Source organism: Balaenoptera borealis (genome assembly GCF_965194805.1).
Source record: "Balaenoptera borealis genome assembly, chromosome: 3".
Classification (NCBI taxonomy): domain Eukaryota; kingdom Metazoa; phylum Chordata; class Mammalia; order Artiodactyla; family Balaenopteridae; genus Balaenoptera; species Balaenoptera borealis.
Window position 1 is genome coordinate 154,770,818 of NC_138866.1, and position 24,378 is coordinate 154,795,195.

The following is a 24,378-nucleotide window of genomic DNA, read 5'->3' on the forward strand; positions in this document are numbered from 1 at the left end:
GGGGGGCCCCTGGACACTTGGGGGTCTGGCCTCTGACATCTTCCACGGATTTGCCCTGATCTGCAGGCAGGGCTGGCTCTGTCACGGCAAACGGTGGAGGGAATGCCTGTCCTTCCACAGTGACAGAATGAAATGTCCCTCCCTTTGATGAAGATAAGGGAAAAAGAAAAGGGGAAGCTGGCCAGAGCTGTCTCCCTTGCCCTGGACACAGCTGTGCACAAACACGAACCCTAAATAGAACGCACTGCTCTTCCTCTCGCACTGGTGGAGATCTGGAGGGTATGGGGACGAGGATCTCGGAGAACAGCCTTTGTTGCCTTAGCTCCCTCTCAGAGCAAAGCCCCTGGAGCCCCTTCTAGGACCTACCAGCTCCTAAAGATGCCCTGGGGCTTCCCGAGCCTGGCGGGGCCCGTTAGAGGTCGACAGCTTTAAGGCAGAGCGTAGGCGTGTGGTGGCTTTGGGTGGAACGCAGGGGTCATTCATGCTCTCTCTGGTGACATTGGCTCATGAAACTTCAAAATAACGTGACAGCAACCCCCTTTTGTACTTGTTGAACCCAGGACTGATGTGCCAGGCTGCCTTCTGTTCTGGCAGTGTGCCCGTGGCCCCAGGAAGAGGATGCGGCTGGGGCTGCCCAAGGCACGCCTGCCTAGACGACGCTCAGGCAGTTGTACAACCGGCAGCACTGATTGGGATCCTGCTCGTTTGCATGACTTCTTTCTAAGCATCTTTTTTTTTTTAAACATAAACTTTTTTAAGGGAATAGTTTTCTAACATTCTTTTTTAAAAAAAATATTTATTTATTTATTTGGTTGCACCAGGTCTTAGTTGCGGCAAGTGAGCTCCTTAGTTGCAGCTCCAGGGCTCCTTAGTTGTGGCATGCAAACTCTTAGTTACGGCATGCAAATGGGATCCAGTTCCCTGGTCAGGGATTGAACCTGGGCCCCCTGCATTGGGAGCGCGGAATCTTATCCACTGCACCACCAGGGAAGTCCCTCTAGCATGTTTTAAGTTTACCTCCTCTTATCTACAGAGTGACATTCAACAGATACCGAATTTTAATTTGACTTCTCGAGAAGAAAGCTGGAGGAAGCGTTGCCTCCAAAAGAAAGCGTTGCTCTTCACCTCATCATGAGAAGAAGATAAAGTCTTCGCGACAAAAATGTTTCACGGGAAACATACAGAAAATGGATAAAAGGAAGAGGGTCAGAGTGAAGTCCCACCTTCAAAATATGACTTTGAAGAAGTCAAGACACTTTATACAGGTTTATAGAGGTTTGCCCAGGAGAGATACTCTGTGTTGAGCTGGGGTTGCAGGTGGCAAACCTTGCTCTTGTCCAAAATCACTGATCTTCCACAAAAAGTCCACGCAGATCACCTGGGGGTCATGAAGACCCAGTCGCACTGTCTACTCCAAAGTGTTTTTGAAAGTCTGACTGTGGTTATAACATATTTGATATCTGAAGGGTATTCATTTAACTTCACTCCTTTGTTCAGGGAGCATTTAGTGAACTCCTACTGTATACCATGCATCGCCTGGCACACAGAAGTATAGTGGTGAGTGAAACACAGCCCACGTGGTCCGCACAGGCCAGTGGGGAGCAGAGGGTGGTCACACCGACCCCGGACACATCCGACCACAGCTGCGGTTCGTGCCGGACAAGTCAGGTCAGGGAAGCCCCTCGCCCCTGGCAGAGACACACCTAACTTTGCAGCGTCAGCTTTCAATTTGCCTTTTCAGGAAGAAAGAGGACAGGACTTTAGTCCAGCAGATCTTTGCTGAGCAGGTCCCTGTTACAGGCAGGTGTTGGCTGAGAGGTGGAGAAACAAGCGTGCCTGAGACGCATGCCTCCCTCTGGGGGAAAGTGGGCTTCTGAACAGTTGATGTCCATGTCCTGGGGTGGAGGCAACGTCACCATGCACACACCTGTGGGGGCACAGGAGCCCGGAGGGCCCCCCTGGCCCCCCTGGGTGTCAGGGAAGGATTCCAGGGTGGGGAGGGTTAAAGTGGAACACAAGTAAGTTGGCCCAGTGAAGGGGCACCGTGAGAGTCAGGCCTGCGGGCGATGGGGTGCCGGGGGGGCGAGAGGCGGGGCTGGAGGGGGCCCTGTTTGGGGGTCAGACCGCATCGTGCATCGGTCATGGGGCAGGGACACCCCGAGAGTCACGTGACCGTCCAGATGCCAGGGGATCGTTGCCATGGTGAACCTTGGGGATGGGATCCTGACCCCTTGAGGAGATGGAATGTGTGACACTTGTGTTGGAGAGGATCCCAGCTTTGTTCTGACTTGGGAGACAGGTGGGCTTTAGTGCTGATGAGTTAGGAGAATCAGGAGGGTGAGAGGGACCTGGGTAGAGGGGGCAGGACCCACTTTGGGGCAGCTTTAGTTTGAGAGAACGGCGGGGAGAGGTGTCCAGGGCCCTGAGATGTGCAGGGGAGAGCCGTTAAGGTGGGGGCTGCAGGCTTGTGTGGGTGAGGCTGCCAGCCAGAGCTGGCACCGCTGGGTACACCAGGACGGCCATTCTGTTCTGGTTTTTCAGATACTGGGGGGACTTCCCTGGTGGTCCAGTGGCTAAGATTACACGTTCCCAATGCAGGGGGCCCAGGTTCAATCCCTGGCCAGGGAACTAGATCCCACGTGCCACAACTAAGAGTTCTCATGCCTCAACTAAAAAGATCCCACATGTCACAACGAAGATCCTGCACGAAATAGTAAAAAAAATAAAATTTTGGGTAAGAGCTTCTGCCTTGAGTCCCACCCCTACCCCAGTGCTTTTCCTGCAGCCTCAGCCCATCCTCTGGGGGCCTCCGGATCCTCCGTTAGCAGGACAGCCTCATGGATTCTCAAACATTTAAAATTTCAACCCTGATCAAGGCTGTGATTTAAACCTGTATCAGTCTCCCAGGGCGGCTGTAACAAATGACCAACAATTGGGTGGCTTAAAACAACAGAAATGTGTTGTCTCACAGTCTGGAGTCCACAAGTCTGAAGCTAAGGTGTCGGCAGGGCAGCAGTCCCTCCGAGGGCTCTCAGGGAGCATCCTTCCTTGACTCTTCCAGCTCCTGGTGGTTCCAGGTGCTCCTCAGCTTGTGGAATCTGTCTTCACAAGGCCTCCTCCTCCTGTGTCTCAATCTCCCTTTGCCTGTCCTTTGTAAGGACACTTGTCATTGGATTTAGGGCACAGCATGACCACATCGCCAGAGCCTTAACTTAATTACATGTGCAAAGACCCTTTTCCCAAGTGAGGCCACATTAACTGGTTCCGGGTGAATGTACCTTTTGGGAGGCCACCAGTCAACTCTCTACAAAACCTAAAGAGAGTGATGTGGAATGAGCAGGGCCTTTCTTCTCAGCAATATTTCCCCTTCCTTCACTCCAGTGATCTGAAGGCTTTGCAGAGTGATTGGTGCTCTTCCTAAGAAGGCTGGGGACCCACCATAAGAGCTCAGCTCTTACCACGCACGCTTAGTCACAATGTGTATTTTAATATGCCCCAGGCCCACTCATTTGCAGGCTTACCTGGGTTTAGGACTTACCTTCCAAGTATATTCCTATGGCCTTGAAAGGCAGACAGTGTGTACCGCTGTCTGTCCCCTGCCTTTTTCACCAAGAGAAGGTCTGCACACCTCCTCTAGGAGTTCTGAGGGATCTGATGATCAGAGCATGAGCGTAGCTACAGTGTAAAGTGACAGCCGGGCACACTGCCAGCAAAATATGATGACTTTCCTTTTGCACTAGCCCTCTTAGGGGAGGAAGAGTACTGCCAATTCTTCTGAGCATCTCAGGTTGCTTTTCCTCACAGAGATAATCACAGGAAGAACACCACAGTCAGGCCCCCTCCCAGCCTGACTCTCCCCATCACCACCAGCTGACCGCTTGTATTCCTTCCTCTGCAATTTTTTGGAATAGCTTCAGAAGGATAGGTGTTAACTCTTCTCTAAATGATAGAATTCGCCTGTGAAGCCATCTGGTCCTGGACTTTTGTTTGTTGGAAGTTTTTAAATCACAGTTTCAATTTCAGTACTTGTGATTGGTCAGTTCCAGCTCACCGTTTGTTTGCGAGCTCTGCGGAAGAATCAATTCCACGCGTGACACGTCCTTAGGGATCCTGAACTGTGTGTTCCTTTGTCATAAAGAACATCGCTGTTCATGATGAGGGTACCCTTGGGAAAGCTAAAGTTTCAGGCACTTGGATTTGGGTCATCGGCACCCCTGACCTTACTGGAGAGGCCAGCTGGCTCTGGGTTCCAACCTGAGGGGCCCCTGAAGTAGAGCTCTGGGTCTGAGCTGGAGGGTGGGAGGGGGGCCTTGGTCCTGGATGGGAACCGGTGGTATTTACACTCATACTCATGTTCCCAGAACCTAGCGCCGGACACACAGTGAGACTCAGTGCAGCTTTGGTGAGCGAATAAGGGACCACGGGGGCCGTGCTCTCCAGAGAAATCAGGGCAAATCTGGAAAATGCCAGGATGATGGGATCCAGGAGCCCCCACCCTTTCCTGGAGTTGGGTGAGAAGAAAGGCAGTGGCTGGAGCCTGGAGAAAGGAGATGGGTAGCAGGCTCTGACCAAGTGACCGCTGGCTGAGTCAGCCTCTGTGACTGGGAGGTCACCTGTGAATCCATCTCCACAGACCTGGAGAGTAATTTGTTATATCCAGTTCCATTGGCCTACAGTGCCTGGCTGGCTGTCAGAGTCTTACAATGACCTGTCTCAGGGGAGAGGTCTGCCCTGGGAGCACGCCACAAGGAGAGCCTCCAGCTCTGCCGCGGGCCCTGGGCCATCACAGCCCACCCTCAGAACTGTGTGTTAAGTTGGGTTCTTACCCAGAGCCCAGGAACGATTGAAGGCCAGGTGCCCTCACTCTTTTGTCCCACTAGGGGATTGTTTTGTGACTTCTGGCAACAGGCTTTCCCATGTCACCTGCCTGATTCGGGGGAGTCACCCACTCAGGCTTGGAAGAGGAGGGTTCACCTCCTCTGTGACAGGAAGTAAAGCCTGGTGGGCACCACAGTTGGAAGGCACTGGTGCTGGTAAGATGGGTAGTGAGTCAGCCAGGCAAGGTGGACGGGAGCATCCCGGGAGCTTGGAGCTGTCAGTGGCTTGCCTACCACTGTACTTTACAACAGGTTGCCTAGCAGGTTAGGAAATACAGTCTTAGGTTTTTTATACTGAGTAAAAGCTTTCTGGTTCAGGCAGTAATATATGAGGAAGTTGCAAAATGCCATCAGAGGGTGTTATGAGCAAAATATCTCACTGTACAGTTTTATTTTCCATGGAAGTATCTATCAGTGGCAACTATAAATGATCCAGGACTTGGGCCTGGGCTTGTTTTAGTGCCTAATCCAAATTGTTTTTGAGCTCTTTGTGGCATTTCTCAGGAAGCTGATCTACTGGTGTTTTGTAGACAAGTCACATTGTTGGGGGGACAGGCTGTGATATTTCTTTCTAAGCATTTTGTCCTGGTGACCAACAATGCCTTGAGATCAGTTGTCACCCTTAGATGTGAATGAGGCTGTCCTCTCCTCCCTCAGGACCATGTGGGGAGGTCAAGGCTGAGCGGTCTGAGGGGAGCAGCTTGACCCTCAGACTTTGTGCCTTCATTCCCCTGGGGTCACCAGCCTTGGCCTGGCCTCCAGGTCAGCCAGGGTCCCCCATCAGCACCCTCCCAGAGGCTCCATCCTCCTCCTCCTCCTCCTCCCCTTCACCTTCTCTGCCCTGGGCCACCTGTTGCCTTCTTGGAGCCTGCATCACACCCTGCGCTGTGTGGTGGGGAGCCCCCGACTGGAGCACAAACTTCTGAGAGCAGGGCCTGGTGCCCCCATCCTGCCCATCTCAGCGCACTGCGCAGAGCTGAGCCCCAGCGGGTGATGTACTGAATCAGGGGGCCCATAGCAGCAGGACCAAGAAAATGTTTCAGTTCAGGGCACAGGGATTCAGGTCCCACATCTTTTAAAAGTGAAAAAACTCAGACTTCCCTGGTGGCGCAGTGGTTAAGAATCCGCCTGCCAACGCAGGGAACACAGGTTCGAGCCCTGGTCTGGGAAGATCCCACATGCCATGGAGCAACTAACTAAGCCCGTGCACCACAGCTACTGAGCCTGCGCTCTAGAGCTCGCGAGCCACAACTACTGAGTCTATGCGCCACAACTACTGAAGCCCGCGTGCCTAGATCCCGTGCTCCGCAACAAGAGACGCCACCGCAACGAGAAGCCTGCGCACCGAAACGAAGAGTAGCCCCTGCTCGCCGCAGCTAGAGAAAGCCCGAGCGCAGCAACGAAGACCCAACACAGCCAATAAATAAATAAATAAATTTTAAAATAAATAAATAGGTAAATAAATAAAAGTGAAAAAACTCTTCCACCTTGAAAAACTCTTACACACACACATACACACATGTGAGGATAATACAGCCTTGTGCCAAGCAGTGATGTGCATGCTTTGTATGCCAGTTTATATGCCAGTGCTCCCTCATGACAAGCCACAGTGATGCCCATCGTACGGATGAGGCCAGGGAGGCTAACTGACTGCTGTAAGTCACGCAGCTGGTGAGTGTGGGGCTGGCTTTTGAATCCAGGCAGCCAGGCTCCTGGATTCCTGCTCTCGAATAACATTTATCCTGCCTCTCAAGCTTTTTTCCTTGGTTGTGAAGGCAGATCATGCCGATTGAAAGAAGTTTATAAAACCCTGAAGATAATTTTAAAATTTTAAATGAATAATAGTGTCACCATCAAGGAATTGCTGCTATTAATAGTTTGCTGTATCCCTTTCTAGGTTTTTTTCTATACATGTTTCGGTACCATGTTTGCAGAAGCTGCTAAAAATGCCAATATATGGATTATCACAATTAACCGTATCCTCCCTGTAAAACATTTTACTTCCAACTCCTGATCACCATTTGACCGGTTTCTCCCCTCTCTTCACTCTTTTCATACCCTTGCATGTATTTCCTTTTAATTAGGGACAAGGATCACCAGAGAATCTGTTGACAACTTCACAAGGTCTTTTTTTTTTAGTAGAATCATTTCAAACTCTATGAGAGTGGTCCTATTTCCTCTCCTACAGACCCAGACTAGTTCTTATCTTTCAAATATGGTCACTTGAAGTGAAAACATCTCCTTGGAATTTACCATCCAAGGCATCTAATAGACACAGCTATTCATGGAAAAGGATAGCTGGAGCACCTACGAGGAGGCCACGTGAAACCAGGAGATCGTTTTTAAAACAAAAAGTAACTGCATTTCTCCCCTGGTAGGTGAAATGGCTCCAACAACAAGAAGTTAAACGCAGGGTGAAGAGACAGGTGCGAAGCGACCCTCAGGCCCTTTATTTCAACGACCCCATTTGGTCCAACATGTGGTACATGGTGAGTAGGGCGTGGGCCTCTCTGTCCCTGGAGCGTTTGCAGTGCCGTGTTTCTGAGACGGGTCAATTTCCCCCAACAAAGCTAAATTCTCATGACAGCTCCAAACAGACACACTTCATCTGAGTGTAAAACTCCTGTTTTAATGCTGTGAGGTGCAAGCTTTCTTGTGAAGTTTTTTTAATTATGTGAAAGTCCAAGGGGAGGGGCTCTTTGAGCAGGGGAGCGATTGGCTGCACGGTGTATGAGTCACTACATGGTGAGTAGTGAACAGAGCCCCTGAAGGGCGGTGGGTGTCCTGGGAAAGTGATGGACAGATTGCGAGGGCAGAAAAAGCAGTAGAGCCTCCACGTGGACCCTTCCCAGAAATGGGTGGTAGAAAGAGGGTCCTGCTTTATCAGGCACGGGAAAGCATTTTCTCCGTATTCCCTTATGAGCATAGGAGCACCTCTGCTGGGTTTGCGGGTCTGTGTCAGGTGTGTCTGTGCTGGGGGGGCTTTGTGTCTTCTGTGCCTGCAGCATTGTGGCGACAAGAACAGTCGCTGCCGATCAGAAATGAATGTCCAGGCGGCGTGGAAGCGGGGCTACACGGGAAAAAACGTGGTGGTCACCATCCTGGATGATGGCATAGAGCGGAATCACCCTGACCTGGCGCCAAACTATGTAAGTCAAGCCTTAAAACTGGCAACTGGCATGCAGAGACATTCAACTGCGCGGGTCATTAAATAAGGACACATTTGTAAAATGATAAGGTGCCTACCCCTCCCTATATCAGACAATACAGAAAACCGAGCTGGGTGGGCTGGTGAGCCCAGATCCCCTGCTACCCGGAGCCAGGGGTTTGCAGAGGGATTCATTCACATTTTAGAGGATTCACATGTACTTCTGGGAACGGGTCCTAAGAAACTCAGAAACATGTGCATGGAGGTGGCCATCAGATCAACATCAGCAACGTGAGAAATGGCAGGGTTAAGACATGGGCTCTGGACCCAAACTGCTGGGGCTTCTGTCCTGGCTCTGTGGCTTATTAACTCTGAGACCCTGGGCAAGTTACTTGACTTCTCTGTGCCTCAGTGTCACCATCTGTAAAACGGGGTTAGTAACAGGATTACTACCTCCTCGGGTAATTGTGAGGATTAAATGGCTTCATAAATGTAAAGAAGGGATCCCAGCATGTAGTAAATATAAGAAAGGTATTTAGTATTCTGAGGCACCTGGGGTACAGTGTTGTCTTAATTTCTGCTGTACAGCAAAGTGATTCAGTTATGCATATATATATATATATATATATATATATATTCTTTTTCATGTTCTTTTCCATTACGGTTTATCACAGGATATTGAATATAGTTCCCTGTGCTATACAGTAGGACCTTGTTGCTTATCCATCCTATATATACTAGTTTGCAAAGGATGACAGTTTTGAAGTCAACAATCTGGAGAGCTTTTATAATGTGTTTTAAAAGGAGGTTAGGAAATTACACGAATACTATGATTATAAGTATGTACGCAAAAACATACATATTAAAAATATGAGATGAAGGAAATTCTGACACTTGCTACCACATGGGTGAACCTTTATCTGATGCATGCTGCCACATGGACCAGCCACATCGGTGAAGACATTATCTAGGTCACAAAAGGATAAACACTGTATGCTTTCACTTACGTGAGGTCCCTAGAGGAGTCGAATTCACAGAGACAGAAAGTAGATGCTGGGTGCCAGGGGCTGGGGAGGGGGATGGGGAGTTAAGTGTTTCATGGGGACAGAGTTGAAGTTTTGCAAGACGAAAAGCGTTCTGTGGATGGATGGTGGTGATGGCCGCCCAGCAGTGTGAATGTACTTAAAGCCATTGAACTGTGCACTTAAAAATGGTTAGGGTGGTAAATTTTGTTATGTGTATTTCCCACCATAATATATATACATACATATATATACATACATACATACATACATACATACATACATACATACATATATATATATATATATATATATATATATATAAAATTACAGTTATAGTAAGAGAGTACCAAGCGTGCGTTTTTCTCTGTTTCCAATTGAGGCGTAAAAACAATTTAAAGCAGGGCTGTGATATGCTGGGCCTTTTCTCTTCGGTCACGAGGGTTTCATTTCTTAGGATTCCTATGCGAGCTATGACGTCAACGGAAACGATTACGACCCGTCTCCGCGATATGATGCCAGCAATGAGAATAAGTATGTCACTTGGTCACTTGGCCAGCCCCTCCTTGCTTCCCTTTCCGTCTCCCTGCAGTCACTGTTGAGCTGGCCCACAGTCAGGATGCTGGAACTGTGACGGGCCAGAGGCAGCTCTCCGGCTGCCTGGCCGGGTCTGGGGCTGAGCCAGGAGCCAGCCCCGCGCAGCCCTTCAGGCACAAGGCAGCCTCGGTGGATTCGGCCCCTTCCTAAGGGGCGTCACCCCTGCTGGTCAGCTAGCAATGGATGTTGGACCAGCATCGTTCCTGTTCGAAACACTGTTGGAATATTTGAAGAGAGTAACCCTTAAATCTTGCGGTCTCCACGGCTGGCTGTGTTCAGACCACAGTGCATGGGTCAATATCCAAGCCCTTTTGAGTCTGTCTGTGACCTCACGAGGGAGGTGGCAGGAGAGTGAATGATGCTGGGTAAATTGGGGCTCAGATCCTGGGCCTGGCTGTGTGCCTCTGTGCAGGCTGGGTGATGTCTCGTAGCCTGAGGCGCCCCATGCCCCAGGGCCGTGGGTGGGAGTCAGGTGATGGATGAGGGACACACACCGAGGGTGTTCAGTCAGTGACGCTTGTGATCGTCACTTTGCAAATGAAGGCGGGAGGAGGTCTGGAGAGATCAGGTGACTCGGCTCCGGTCATCGGTGGCAGCCCTGGGGTTGAGGTCCACTTTCCCCAGCCCAGCCCTGGAGCTCGTTTGCTGTGTCCTGCCTGTCGTTTCTCCGTCAGCATGCCCCATGCCCCGAGCTCTTCCCATTCTTCCAAAAATATTTAGAGAAGAACAGAAGCCCTTTCTTTCTTCTCCACTGTTTTTTTTGGTTTTGTTTTGGTTTTTTTTTAATTTAATTTTATTTGTTTTAGTTGTGCCGGGTCTTAGCTGCGGTCTTACCGACTCCTTTAGTTGTGGCATGTGTGCTCCTTAGTTGTGGCTGGCGGGCTTCTCAGTTGTGGCATGTGAACTCTTAGTTGCAGCATGCATGTGGGATCTTAGTTCCCTGACCAGGAATGGAACCCATGTCCCCTGCATTGGAAGGCAGATTCTTAACCACTGCGCCACCAGGAAAGTCCCTTTCTTCTCCACTGTTGACATGACGCTTGCCAAGGTGTGTCTTCGTCCATAATATTTTAGGTTGTGGTTGATTTGATTCTGAGGTTCAAATCCTGGTGCCCACAGGGTGCTGTGCAGGGAGGCTCGGCCGGCGAACGCGGTCAACACGACGGACCACGGCGCTCTGGGGAGCCCGCAAAGGCCCCAGCCTCACGTCCCCAGGGGCCCTTCCCACTCAGCGGCCAGCACGCCAGGGGTGCAGGGCGCCTGGTCTCCCAGCCCCGAGTGCAGGGAGCCAGGAGGGATAATCCAGACACTGCACAGTGATCCATGAAGGGGAGGATTGAATGCTGAGTGGGACGGTGGGCTGCGTGACTTGGGAGCAGCCCTGGCTGTGGGTGCACAAGGTCCAGAGGACAGAGGGCTGCCTCCCCGGGGCTAATGCATGAGCCCTGGACTAGTTTCAAAGGTGGTTTTAAAGTTGAATCAGTGATTCTGATCCCCTGTGGACTCTTCTCAAAGATGTGCTCCTTAAACTTGCCGGTATTTTTTGGCTTCTGCTGAAGGAACTGACCCGATGCAGCATGTTGCAGAACGGGGTCATTACCGAGGGGAGCGATCTGTTTTTCATGTGGCCTCTTCCTAGTCCGTCCACCGCTGCTGAGTGTTCCATTTCGAGCTTTCTTCCTCGGGTCCTGCTGCAATGGCCGTGGAAAGGGTAGGGGGGCTGCCCAAGGTGAGCATGGGGTGGGAGGAGGGGGACACAAGGGGACACAGGATCTAGGTTCTCATTTGTTCTTACTTCAGCTCGGCAGCCAGGCAGGCGTCTACACTGTGTTGTCAGTCGCGGGGACGCAGAGCTTGGGAGGAGGGATGCTTGGGCCCCTGGCGCCGGAGCAGGATACTCAGCCTGATGCGGGAGCATTGTGTCTGCAGGGCGGCGGGAAGGCCTTGCCAGCCTATGGGGCGCAGGGCGGGGGTGGGGAACGGGACGACCCAGGGCTGTGCAAAAGCCCACTTGATGCCCCTCCTGGAGCAGCCGTCAGAGCAGGCGATGGGAAGGGATGTGGGGAAAAGGCTTCAGCATCCTCCCCGGGCTTAGGGATAAATGACTCTTCTTGCAGGAGAGCTGAGCAGGGCACTGAACCCACTGCAAGGTGCTGGCGGAGTCCTAACTTCGTTTTTTCCTTTGTCTCAGACACGGTACGCGCTGTGCAGGAGAGGTCGCCGCTTCAGCCAACAACTCTTACTGCATCGTGGGCATCGCGTACAATGCAAGAATCGGAGGTAAGGCCCAGGAGTGTGCTGCCCGGGGGCTCGGGCCTGGGGCAGGGGTACCGGACGTGTCCCTCCTGCGAGTCTCAGCAGTTGCACTTCCGTTGGCCTCGGTGGCCAAGTCGGACCCTGGGCCTGACTTCACGCTGCCAGGGGCCTGGAGGCGGAGGTATTGCTCACTGGTTTGCCTGAAAAGCCTCTGCGGACCCTGTGGGTCTGGCTGCTGACTCACCGCTGTCAAGCCGACCAGTCCTAAGGGGCCGCGTGGGTCCCCTCCTGCTGCCCATCCTGCCCTCCCTCTGACTTTCCCAGCAGGGTTCACAGTTTTCACCTGGGACAGAGGCCTTTCCTTGGCCCCAACTCCCGCTCGAGCATCCTGGCCCACTGCTCCTGCCCCGTCCCTCGGCTTTAGCCAGAGGACATTTGTCATAGTGCCCCCCAGAGATGCCTGGTCTCCCCTGTTTATGACGGGCTGGTAACATTTGCCTCACCCCAATAACCTCTCCCCGCAGCTCCGTTCTGCTCAGTCCACCCATGACTTATGGCCTCTCACGCCCTCTCTGCTTCATGGAGTGCTCCCCAAATCCAGGTGTCCCCCCTCGTCTTGTTTACTGGGGGAGGTCAGCCTTCCAGGTCCCTTTAAGGAGCACGCCTGACCCTGGGTGTCTCTGGTTCTGTTGTTTGGTTTCTCCATTTGTGAGTCAAGCTTCTTTTGTTAGGATGGGGCTTTAGAGCAAAGAGTCACACGTCTTCCTCGCCCTCCGCCCCTGCCCCTGCCCCTGCCCCCGCCCCCTGAGCCTGGCAGATTGACAACTCAAACCGGCAGACAGTCAGTTAGTAAGTCCTCTGCAGTGCCTGGTAGGTGCACATCACTGAGCTGGCACTGAGCAGGTGTGGCCAGGGCATGAATTGTCCTCGACCCTCCACATGGCCTTGGGGCACTAGCTCTCGGTTTGGAGGTGCTCACACGTACGCTGATGGCCATGCTGGGATGCCTTCCTGGGGTGTGGCCTTCTCTGCTGCTTTGCCTTTGTGGAGGTGGTTGTAGCTCCCTCAGCTCTACTACGAGCAGCACAAGGTGGAGAACTCTGGGTCATGCAGTCTTTGGGGAATTTCTTGAGTTTTGAAAATAGGGTCCCCAGCTTTCACTTATTTAGGACCCTCTGCCTGCCCTTTCCCTTGGAAACCTTTGAAGTGTCTGGGATTTAACCAGCCATCATTAACCACCAAGGGCGTGTCCTGCAGAACAGATCAGGAGACTGTCACCTGGCCTCACTCCTTCGTGGATAGTTCTTTTATGTTGAGATGTTTAAGTTCTCCTTGGAGCTCTTGATGAGTGAAGACCCATGAGAAGTCTCCCTGGCTGACCTGGGTACCAGTTCCATTCCCACCACCCACTGGCTCTGTGTCCTTGGACAACGGGTATAAACTGTGTGTGACACGGTGTTGGGTTTGCAATGGAGACATAGTGTGGGGTTGAGGTTGACATTGACCCAGGGAACCTGTAACAGCCACGTCTCCAAGGCTGCTGCACACAGCTGTAGCCTCTCCACACAGGCAGCCGCACCTCTTCCTGCCCCTCCCTCCAAGCCCACCCCTGGACAGGGCAGCCTTCAGGCACCCCTAACATAGCCTCTCTCTCCACGTGTTGACACAGAGCAGGGAATTTCTCTGAGATGCCCCTGGTGTGACCATGAGCTCTACCTTTTTATATCTTTTTTATTTTTAAAGTTGTTGTTCAAGAGATTAAAATGGATATCCTAATTTATTCCAATCTATGTGGAATTAATATTATACCACTTCATGTATAGTATATAAACCTAAAACATTATTTGAGTTCACACTCACTGTCGTTCTTTATGCTGTTGTTTTTGTGTTTTACTTCATATATTATAAACCCAGTGTTTATTCTTATTTAAACAGTTGGCTTTAAAATACTTATGGAAAGAAATATACTTACCTACATAGTTATCAGTCCCAGTGCTCTTCCTTATTTTCTAGCTTCATATTTCTTCTAACTCGTTTCAATTTTTCTTCAGCCTGAGAATTTCTTTAATATTTTAGTATTTCTTTACATGTAGCTATGCTGGCGAGAAGTCATCTCAGCTTTTAGGTGAAATTCATCTAAATTTCATCTTCATTTTTGAAAAAAATTTTGCTGAACATAGAATTTCTAGGCTGACATGTTTTTCTTTCAGCCCTTTAAAGATGCTATTCCATTGTCTCTGGCATCCATTGTTTCTGATGATGAGTCAGTTGTCATACTTATTGTTGTTCCCCTTTATGTAATGTGATTTGTTCCTCTGGCTACTTTTATATATTTTTTCTATCTGTGCTTTGTCTGTGACTATAATGCCCCTTGGTGTAATTTCTTTCAAATTTATCCAGCTTGGGGTTAGCTGTGCTTCCTCCTGGATTATTATTATTATTACTTTTTTTCTAAATCGGATTTGGAAAAATGTCAGTATTTTTTGCAATCCTGTTTCCTCTCTTTTCTCTTTGGGCACCAATTATACTTGTTAGATTGCTTGATATACCTCACAGGTTGAGGCTGTGTTCATTTTTTAAAATCTTTTTTTCTCTGTGTGCTTCAAATTTGATAATTTCTTTTGCACTGTCTTCTTCAGGTTCACTAATCCTTTCTTTTGTTGTTTCCAATCTGTTGTTGATTCCACCCAATGAATTTTTTTTTCTTTTTTCTTTTCTACTCAGATATTGTGCTTTTCTGTTCTATGATGTCCATTTGGCTTTTTTTTTTTTAATATTTCCAAATCTTTCCTTACATTTCCCTTCTCTTCACCCATTATACCTATATTTTATTTTGGACTCTTTAACATACTTATGAGTTATTTTACAGTCTTTTATACTAATTCCAATACCTAAGTCATTTGTGGGTATGTTTCTTTTTTTTTGTTGTTCCCTGTGGAATACCTTCTTCACTTTTTTCTTTTTTAACATCTTTGTTGGAGTATAATCGCTTTACAGTGTTGTGTTAATTTCTGCTGTATAACAAAGTGAATCAGCTACATTCATATGTATATCCCCATATCCCCTCCCTCTTGTGTCTCCCTCCCACCCTCCTTATCCCACCCCTCTAGGTGGTTGCAAAGCACCAAGCTGATCTCCCTGTGCAGGGCAGCTGCTTCCCACTAGCTATCTATTTTATATTTGGTAGTGTATATATGTCAGTGCTACTCTCTCACTTCGTCCCAACTTACCCTTCCCCCTCCCTGTGTCCTAAAGTCCATTTTTACGTCTGTGTCTTTATTCCTGTCCTGCCCCTAGGTTCATCAGAACCATTTTTTTTTTTAAGATTCCATATATATCTGTTAGCATACAGTATTTGTTTTTCTCTTTCTGACTTACTTCATTCTGTATGACAGACTCTAGGTCCATCCACCTCACTACAAATAACTTAATTTCGTTTCTTTTTATGGCTGAGTAATATTCCATTGTATATATGTGCCACATCTTTATCCATTCATCTGTTTATGGACACTTAGGTTGCTTCCATGTCCTGGCTATTGTAAATAGTGCTGCAATGAACATTGTGGTACATGACTCTTTTTGAATTATGGTTTTCTCAGGGTATATGCCCAGTGGTGGGATTGCTGGGTCGTATGGTAGTTCTATTTTTAGTTTTTTAAGGAACCTCCATACTGTTCTCCATAGTGGCTTTATCAATTTACATTCCCACCAACCGTGCAAGAAGGTTCCCTTTTCTCTGCACTCTCACCAGCGTTTATTGTTTGTAGATTTTTTGATGATGGCCATTCTGACCATTGTGAGATGATACCTCATTGTAGTTTTGATTTGCGTTTCTCTAATGATTAGTGATATTGAGCATCTTTTCATGTGTTTGTTGGCAGTCTGTATATCTTCTTTGGAGAAATGTATATTTAGGCCTTCTGCCCATTTTTGGATTGGGTTGTTTGTTTTTTGATATTGAGCTGCATGAGCTACTTGTATGTTTTGGAGATTAATCCTTTGTCAGTTGCTTCGTTTGCAAATACTTTCTCCCATTCTGAGGGTTGTCTTTTCATCTTGTTTATGTTTTCCTTTGATGTGCAAAAGCTTTTAAGTTTCACTAGGTCCCATTTGTTTATTTTTGTTTTTATTTCATTTCTGTAGGAGCTGGGTCAAAAAGGATCTTGCTGTGATTTATGTCATAGAGTGTTCTGCCTATGTTTTGCTCTAAGAGTTTTATACGGTCTGGCCTTACATTTAGGTGTCTAATCCATTTTGAGTTTATTTTTGTGTATGGTGTTAGGGAGTGTTCTAATTTCATACTTTTACATATACCTGTCCTGTTTTCCCAGCACCACTTATTGAAGAGGCTGTCTTTTCTCCATTGTATACTCTTGCCCCCTTTATCAAAGATAAGGTGACCATATGTGCATGGGATTATCTCTTGGCTTTCTATCCTGTTCCATTGAACTATATTTCTGTTTTTGTGCCAGTACCATACTGTCTTGATTATTGTAGCTTTGTAGTATAGTCTGAAGTCTGGGAGCCTGATTGCTCCAGCTCTGTTTTTCTTTCTCAAGATTGTTTTGGCTATTCGGGGTCTTTTGTGTTTCCATACAAATGGTGAAATTTTTTGTTCTAGTTCTGTGAAAAATGCCAGTGGTAGTTTGATAGGGATTGCATTGAATCTGTAGATTCCTTTGGGTAGTATAGTCATTTTCACAATGTTGATTCTTGTAATTCAAGAACATGGTATATCTGTCCATCTGTTTGTGTCATCTTTAACTTCTTTCATCAGTGTCTTATAGTTTTCTGCATACAGATTTTTTGTCTCCTTAGGTAGGTTTATTCCTAGGTATTTTTTTCTTTTTGTTGCAGTGGTAAATGGGAGTGTTTCCTTAATTTCTCTTTCAGATTTTTCATCATTAGTGTATAGGAATGCAATAGATTTCTGTGCATTAATTTTGTATCCTGCTACTTTACCAAATTCATTGATTAGCTCTAGTAGTTTTCTGGTAGCATCTTTAGGAGTCTCTATGTATAGTATCATGTCATGTGCAGACAGGGACAGTTTTACTTCTTCTTTTCTGATTTGGATTCCTTTTATTTCTTTTTCTTCTCTGATTGCTGTGGCCAAAACTTCCAAAACTGTGTTGAATAATAGTGGTGAGAGCAGGCAACCTTGTCTTATTCCTGATCATAGAGGAAATGGTTTCAGTTTTTCACTGTTGAGAACGATGTTGGCTGTGGGTTTGTTATATATGGCCTTTATTATATTGAGGTAGGTTCCCTCTATGCCTACTTTCTGGAGAGTTTTTATCATAAATGGGTGTTGAATTTTATCAAAAGCTTTTTCTGCATCTGTTGAGATGATCATATGGTTTTTCTCCTTCAGTTTGTTAATATGGTGTATCACATTGATTGATTTGCGTATATTGAAGAATCCTTGCATTCCTGAGATAAACTCCACTTGATCATGGTGTATGATCCTTTTAATGTGCTGTTGGATTCTGTTTACTAGTATTTTGTTGAGGATTTTTGCATCTATGTTCCTCAGTGATACTGGCCTGTAGTTTTCTTTCTATGTGACATCTTTGTCTGGTTTTGGTATCAGGGTGAGGGTGGCCTCGTAGAATGAGTTTCGGAGTGTTCCTCCCTCTGCTATATTTTGGAAGAATTTGAGAAGGATAGGTGTTTGCTCTTCTCTAAATGTTTGATAGAATTTGCCTGTGAAGCTATCTGGTCCTAGGCTTTTGTTTGTTGGAAGATTTTTAATCACAATTTCAATTTCAGTGCTTGTGATTGGTCTGTTTATATTTTCTATTTCTTCCTGGTTCACTCTGGAAGGTTGTGCTTTTCTAAGTATTTGTCCATTTCTTCCAGGTTGTTCATTTTATTGGCATATAGTTGCTTGTAGTAATCTCTCATGATCCTTTGTATTTCTGCAGTGTCATTTGTTACTTCTCCTTTTTCATTTCTAATTGTTTTGATTTGAGTCTTCTCCCGTTTTTTCTTGATGAGTCTGGCTAATGGTTTATCAATTTTATTTATCTTCTCAAAGAACCAGCTTTTAGTTTTATTGATCTTTGCTATTGTTTCCTTCATTTCTTTTTCTTTTATTTCTGATCTGATCTTTATGATTTCTTTCCTTCTGCTAACTTTGGGGTTTTTTTTTGTTCCTCTTTCTCTAATTGCTTTAGGTGTAAGGTTAGGTTGTTTATTTGAGGTTTTTCTTGTTTCTTGAGGTAGGAATGTATTGCTATAAACTTCCCTCTTAGAACTGCTTTTACTGCAGCCCATACGTTTTGGGTCGTCGTGTTTTTATTGTCATTTGTTTCTAGGTATTTTTTGATTTCCTCTTTGATTTCTTCAGTGATCTCTTGGTTATTTAGTCGTGTATTGTTTAGCCTCCATGTGTTTGTATTTTTTAGTTTTTTTCCTGTAATTGATATCTAGTGTCATAGCACTGTGGTTGGAAAAGATACTTGATAAGATTTCAATTTTCTTAAATTTACCAAGGCTTTATTTGTGACCCAAAATATGATCTATCCTGGAGAATGTTCCATGAGCACTTGAGAAGAAAGTTCATTCTGTTGTTTTTGGATGGAATGTCCTATAAATATCATTTAAGTCCATCTTGTTTAATGTATCATTTAAAGCTTGTGTTTCCTTATTTATTTTCATTTTGGTTGATCTGTCCATGGGTAAAAGTGTGGTGTTAAAGTCCCCTACTATGATTGTGTTACTGTTGACTTCCCCGTTTATGGCTGTTAGCATTTGCCTTATGTATTGGGGTGCTCCTATGTTGGGTGCATAAATATTTACAATTGTTATATCTTCTTCTTGCATTGATCCCTTGATCATTTTGTACTGTCCTTCTGTGTCTCTTGTAATAGTCTTTATTTTAAAGTCTGTCTTGTCTGATATGAGAATTGCTACTCCAGCTTTCTTTTGTTTTCCATTTGCATGGAATATCTTTTTCCATCCCCTCACTTTCAGTCTGTATGTGTCCCTAGGTCTGAAGTGGGTCTCTTGTAGACAACATATGTATTGGTCTTGTTTTTGTGTTCATTCAGCCAGTGTATGTCTTTTGGTTGGAGCATTTAATCCCTTTACATTTAAGGTAATTATTGATATGTGTGTTCCTATTACCATTTTCTTAATTGTTTTGGGTTTGTTTTTATAGGTCTTTTCCTTCTCTTGTGATTCCTTCCTAGAGAAGTTCCTTTAGCATTTGTTGTAAAGCTGGTTTGGTGGTGCTGAGTTCTCTTTAACTTTTGCATGTATGTAAAGGTTTTAATTTCTCCATCGAATGTGAATCAGATCCTTGCTGGGTAGAGAAATCTTGGTTGTTGGTTTTTCCCTTTCATCACTTTAAACATGTCCTGCCTCTCCCTTCTGGCTTGCATAATTTCTGCTGAAAGATCAGCTGTTAACCTTATGGAGATTCCCTTGTATGTTATTTGTTGTTTTTCCCTTGCTGCTTTTAATATTTTTTCTTTGTATTTAATTTTTGATAGTTTGAGTAATATGTGTCTTGGCGTGTTTCTCTTTGGGTTTACCCCGTATGGTACTCTGTGTGCTTCCTGGACTTGATTGACTATTTCCTTTCCCATGTTAGGGAAGTTTTCGACTATAATCTCTTCAAATATTTTCTCAGCCCCTTTCTTTTTCTCTTCTTCTTCTGGTACCCCTATAATTCAAATGTTGGTGCATTTAATATTGTTCCAGAGGTCTCTGAGACTGTCCTCAATTCTTTTCATTCTTTTTTCTTTATTCTGCTCCCTGGCAGTTATTTCCAGCATTTTATCTTCCAGCTCACTTTTCCGTTCTTCTGTCTCAGTTATTCTGTTACTGTTTCTTTCTAGAGTATTTTTAATTTCAGTAATTGTGTTGTTCATCACTGTTTGTTTGCTCTTTAGTTCTTCTAGATCCTTGTTAAATGTTTCTTGTATTTTCTCCATTCTGTTTCCGAGATTTTGGATCATCTTTACTATCATTACTCTGAATTCTTTTTCAGGTAGGTTGCCTATTTCATCTTCATTTATTTGGTCTTGCAGGTTTTTACCTTGCTCCTTCATCTGTAGCATATTTTTCTGTTGCTTCTTTTTTTTTTTTTTTTTTTGGTGGGTGGTGCTGTATTCCTGTCTTACTGGTTGTTTGGCCTGAGACATCCAGCACTGGAGTTTGCAGGCAATTAGATAGAGCTGGGTCTTGGTGCTGAGATGAGGACCTTCAGGAGGGCTCACTCCAATTGATATTCCCTGAGGTCTGAGGTTCTCTGTTAGTCCAGTGGTTTTGACTCAGATCTCCCACCACAGGAGTTTGGGCCTGACTTCCAGCCTGGGAACCAAGATCTGGCAAGCTTCGTGGCACGTTATAAAAAAAAAAAAAAATGGAAGAAAGAAAGAAAGGAGCAGTACAATATCAAAAATAAAAAACAAAATAAAATTAGAAGGATAAAAAACATATTAGGAAAAATAAAACTATAATTGAAACAGCTGCAACAAAGTAAAATAAAACCACAGCAGAAAAAAGAAAAAAAAAGGGTGGGTGGGGGCAAAAAGCCAAAAGGAGAGATCACTAACAAAGTATAAAGAGTAAAATAAGGGGCTTCCCTGGTGGCACAGCGGTTGAGAATCTGCCTGCTAATGCAGGGGACACGGGTTCGAGCCCTGGTCTGGGAAGATCCCACATGCCACGGAGCAACTAGGCCCGTGAGCCACAACTACTGAGCCTGCGGGTCTGGAGCCTGTGCTCCGCAACAGGATAGGCCACGACAGTGAGAGGCCCGCGCACTGCAATGAAGAGTGGCTCCTGCTTGCCGCAACTAGAGGAAGCCCTCACACAGAAACGAAGACCCAACACAGCCAAAAAAATAAATAAATAAATAAATAATAATTAAAGGTGCTAATAATTCTTTTTAAAAAAATGTTAATGTTATAAAAATAAAAGAGTAAAATAAAGTTAGAAAAATAAAAGATTTATTAGGAAAAATAAAAATATAAAAGAATCAACAACAGTGAATCAACAAGGTAAAACAGAATCCCAATGTAAAAGAGGAAAAAAGAAAAGAAAAAAAAAAGCCTTGGCTATGGGGGTGTTTAGGCAGGGCGGGGTGGAACTTAGGCAGGGGTGGGGTTTACGGTGGGGCAGGACCTAGGTGGGTGGGAGGGGTGATGATTGAGCATGGGGCGGGGCCTCTACTTAGGACCTGAGTGAAAGGGGAGAGGCAGCACATCGAAAGGAGGGCCTCTGGAGTGTGGGCTTCCAGAGTTTGGAGGTAGGGCCCTGAGTGAGGGTGTGTGGGTGGAGTTTAGGCCCAGCATGTTGGAGGGGGCCTCAGAGGGGGTCTCCAAGTGTAGATGTAGGGCCCTGGGTGGGGGTGTAGGGACGGGGCTTGGGCTCTGCATGGCAGGAGGGAGGCTCTGAGCGCAGAGGATTAGGCCCGGGAGCCCAGCAGGCTTCCCGGTGCCTAAGTGGACAGGGAAAGCGTTGGCCGCGTTCCCTTCCGTTCCTTCACGCCCCTCCCTCAGCATCTCCCCCAGGGTCTGCCCCCTCGCCGCTGGACCCCTAACCATGGGTGGGTCCCGCTGGGTGTAGGAACTCCTCCCCTCCCCCAGCCGCCACTCAGGGGTGCAGGTCCCAGAGGTCCAGCCTTTACTTTTGCTCCCCCTTCCCTCCCTCCCACTCCCTCAGGACCCACGTGGCTGGAGGGGGCCTCGGTGGGCAGAGGATCAGGCCCAGGATCTCAACAGGCTCCCGGGAGCCCAAGTGGGCAGGGGAAACCTGGCCACGCTCTCTTTTGTTTCTCTGTCCTCCCAGTGGTTCCCCAATTTCCCCCTTCGGGTGTGGGATCTCTTCTCCTCCCCCAGCCACCCCTCAGGGGCGCCAGTCCCATCCCGCCTCCACTTCTCCTCCCCCTTCCCTCCCCTCACGTCCCATGTCCTACCCGGTCGCTGGGGGTTCCTCCCGTCCCGTTAGGTGTCCGTGGTCCCCCATGGGTGCCTGGTAGGTGCCCTAGTTTTGCGGAGCCACGAATTCCATGTCCTTCTAGTACGCCATCTTGACTCCGCCCTGTTTCTTTTTTTAAAAATTGAAGTATTGTTGATTTACAGTTTTCAGGTGTACAGCAAAGTGATTCATATGTGTGTGTATTTATACACACACATATACATATACATCTTTTTCAGATTTTTTTCCATTATAGGTTATTACAAAATATTAAATATAGTTCCCTGTCCTATATAGTAGGTCTTTGTTGTTTATCTATTTTATATGTAGTGTGTTTCTGTTAATCCCAAATTCCCAATTTGAAGTCAAAGACAAATATCATATGATATCACTTATATGTGGAATTTTTTTAAAAAATGATACAAATGAACTTATTTGCAAAACGGAAATACACTCACAGACATAGAAAACAAACTTACGGATACCAAAGGTGTGGGGAGGGATAAATTGGGAATGTGGGTATGTTTTCAATCACTGATATTTCTTTTTACAATGTGCACATTTGTGCATGTCTAGTAATTTTTTTATTGTACACCGGACATTGTTATGCTACATTGTAGGGACTCTTGATCCTGTTATCCTTGAATACTGTTGAGTTTAGTTCTTGCAGTCAGTTCAGTTTGAACTTATGGAGGCTTGATTTTTCATTTTTTTAGGATTGATCCCTTTCTGATTTGTCCTTAGCCTTAGAGAAAATCCTTTAGCCCAAGCACATAATCTTTACTCTTAGGTAGTGTGACCCTTTTGGTATTTCAGCGGAAAGACTGAAGTGTTTAGCCAACACCTCTAACTTGGCAAGACTCAAACTCCAAATTGACTCCCCTGCAATGGGCAGCGGCTGGAACATCTGCTCACTCACTCATTCAGCCTCCAGCTATTCCTTTCCTCCTGGACTTCTTAGAGAGTTGCCCAAACATGTTTAGTCCAGCGGTTAGCCGAGTGTTTGAGGGAAGTTTATGTATGTCCTCTTCCATAGCTCTCTCCTTTCTAGGATTTCTCTCAATTTCCAGCCGCTCTAACAATCCCAGACTCCATCCCATGACTCCCCAGGAGAATAAGATTGCATTTTCCTGATGGAGTTCTAGCTTCTCTGCATCAAGAGAAATGGGGAGTTCCCTCAGAGGAAAAGTATAAACTTGCATCATACCCAGTATTGTTGCTCTTTTAAGAACTGAATTGCCTGCCTCTGCCTTCTTATGGTTGCTTTCCAATGCCCTTAAAAAGGTGGTGTTTTCTTAAATAAGTATTTAGTCCAGGGTTTATAATTATTACTTTTAGAAGAGTTAGTGTGATAGAAGCTACTCTGCCATTATTGACACTAAAACATGGTTTCTATTTCTTTACCAAATAGATGATGTATTAGTTATCTATTGCTGCATGACAGTTACTCGAACAAACATTTGTTATCTAGCACAGATGGTGGCTTAAATGAGTGATTCTGGCTGAGCGTCACTCATGAGGTTGGCTGTGACTGTAGTCTGAAGGCTTGGCTGTGACTGGAGTATCCACTTCCAAGATGGGTCACTTCTTTGTTGTTGGCTAAAGTCCTCAGTTCCTTGTTGGCTGTTGGCAGGAGGCCTTGTTTCCTCAACATGTGTATCTCTCCATGGGGTTCTTAGAGTGTCCCCATGGCATGTAGCCAGCTTCCCTTATTGCAGGTGATTCAAAGAGAGAACCAGGAGGAAGCAGCAATGTTTTTTTTATGACTTAGTCTTAGAAGTAACATACTGTCACTTAGGTCATACTCTATTCTGTAGAAATGAATTCTGCATACACTCAAGGGGAGAGAAATTAAGCTGCACCTTTTGAATGGAAAAGTGTCAAAGACTTGTGGTTATGGTTTAAAATCAGCACGGATGGGCTCCTAAAATTTGACTATATATTTATACAAATGGAGTAATTTTTTCTACCAGATTTCTTTGTAGAATTGCATGTTTCTTACATGTTTTATCACATAAAAATCGAATGCAAGTAGTAGAACTGTCCAAATTATATCTTTAAAATAATATGCTTGCTAGAACATTACTAATAAGTCAAGATAACTCCAAAATATATGTAATGCTGTATCAAAATGCAGAAGAGCACAAGGAAGGTAAAATATCATCTGGATCCTGGTGAAAACAGGAATAACCAGTACTTACTGAGCTCTTGCTAGATCACAAGCACTGATCTAAGGTCTCTATAGGTATTGTCTTATGTAATCTTTACAAAACGCTATGTCATTGATGCTACTTTTATCCCCATTTCAAAGATAAGGGCCAGAAAGTTTATGTAACTTGCCAAAGATCAAACCAAGCTGACTTCAGGCCCCAGCTCTTAGTTTCTACTCTTTAACAAAAATCTTTAAACCGTATATATGAAGTGTGGATGGATGGGTGGATGGATAGATGGATGGACAATATTATTTCTTTAACATTTGATCATACTATACAGATGGTTCCTGATATATGATGGTTTGACTTATGATTTTTCAACTTTACTATGG

The 24,378-nt window shown here is 46.0% G+C and overlaps 1 protein-coding gene across 8 annotated transcripts in view; it reads left to right on the forward strand.

Moving 5' to 3' along the window:
* Positions 1-24,378, forward strand: part of PCSK6 (proprotein convertase subtilisin/kexin type 6) — a gene marked incomplete at its 5' end in the record, with an annotated part of 193,657 nt that overhangs the window by 54,992 nt on the left and 114,287 nt on the right. For all 8 annotated transcript variants that reach the window (XR_014242794.1, XR_014242795.1, XM_082386016.1 and 5 more), the window contains 4 exons: positions 7,256-7,366; positions 7,883-8,026; positions 9,505-9,581; positions 11,836-11,924. Coding sequence is in view for 6 of the 8 variants with exons in the window: in XM_082386016.1 (XP_082242142.1) it covers positions 7,256-7,366; positions 7,883-8,026; positions 9,505-9,581; positions 11,836-11,924 (421 nt within the window). The remainder of the gene's footprint in view (positions 1-7,255; positions 7,367-7,882; positions 8,027-9,504; positions 9,582-11,835; positions 11,925-24,378) is intronic.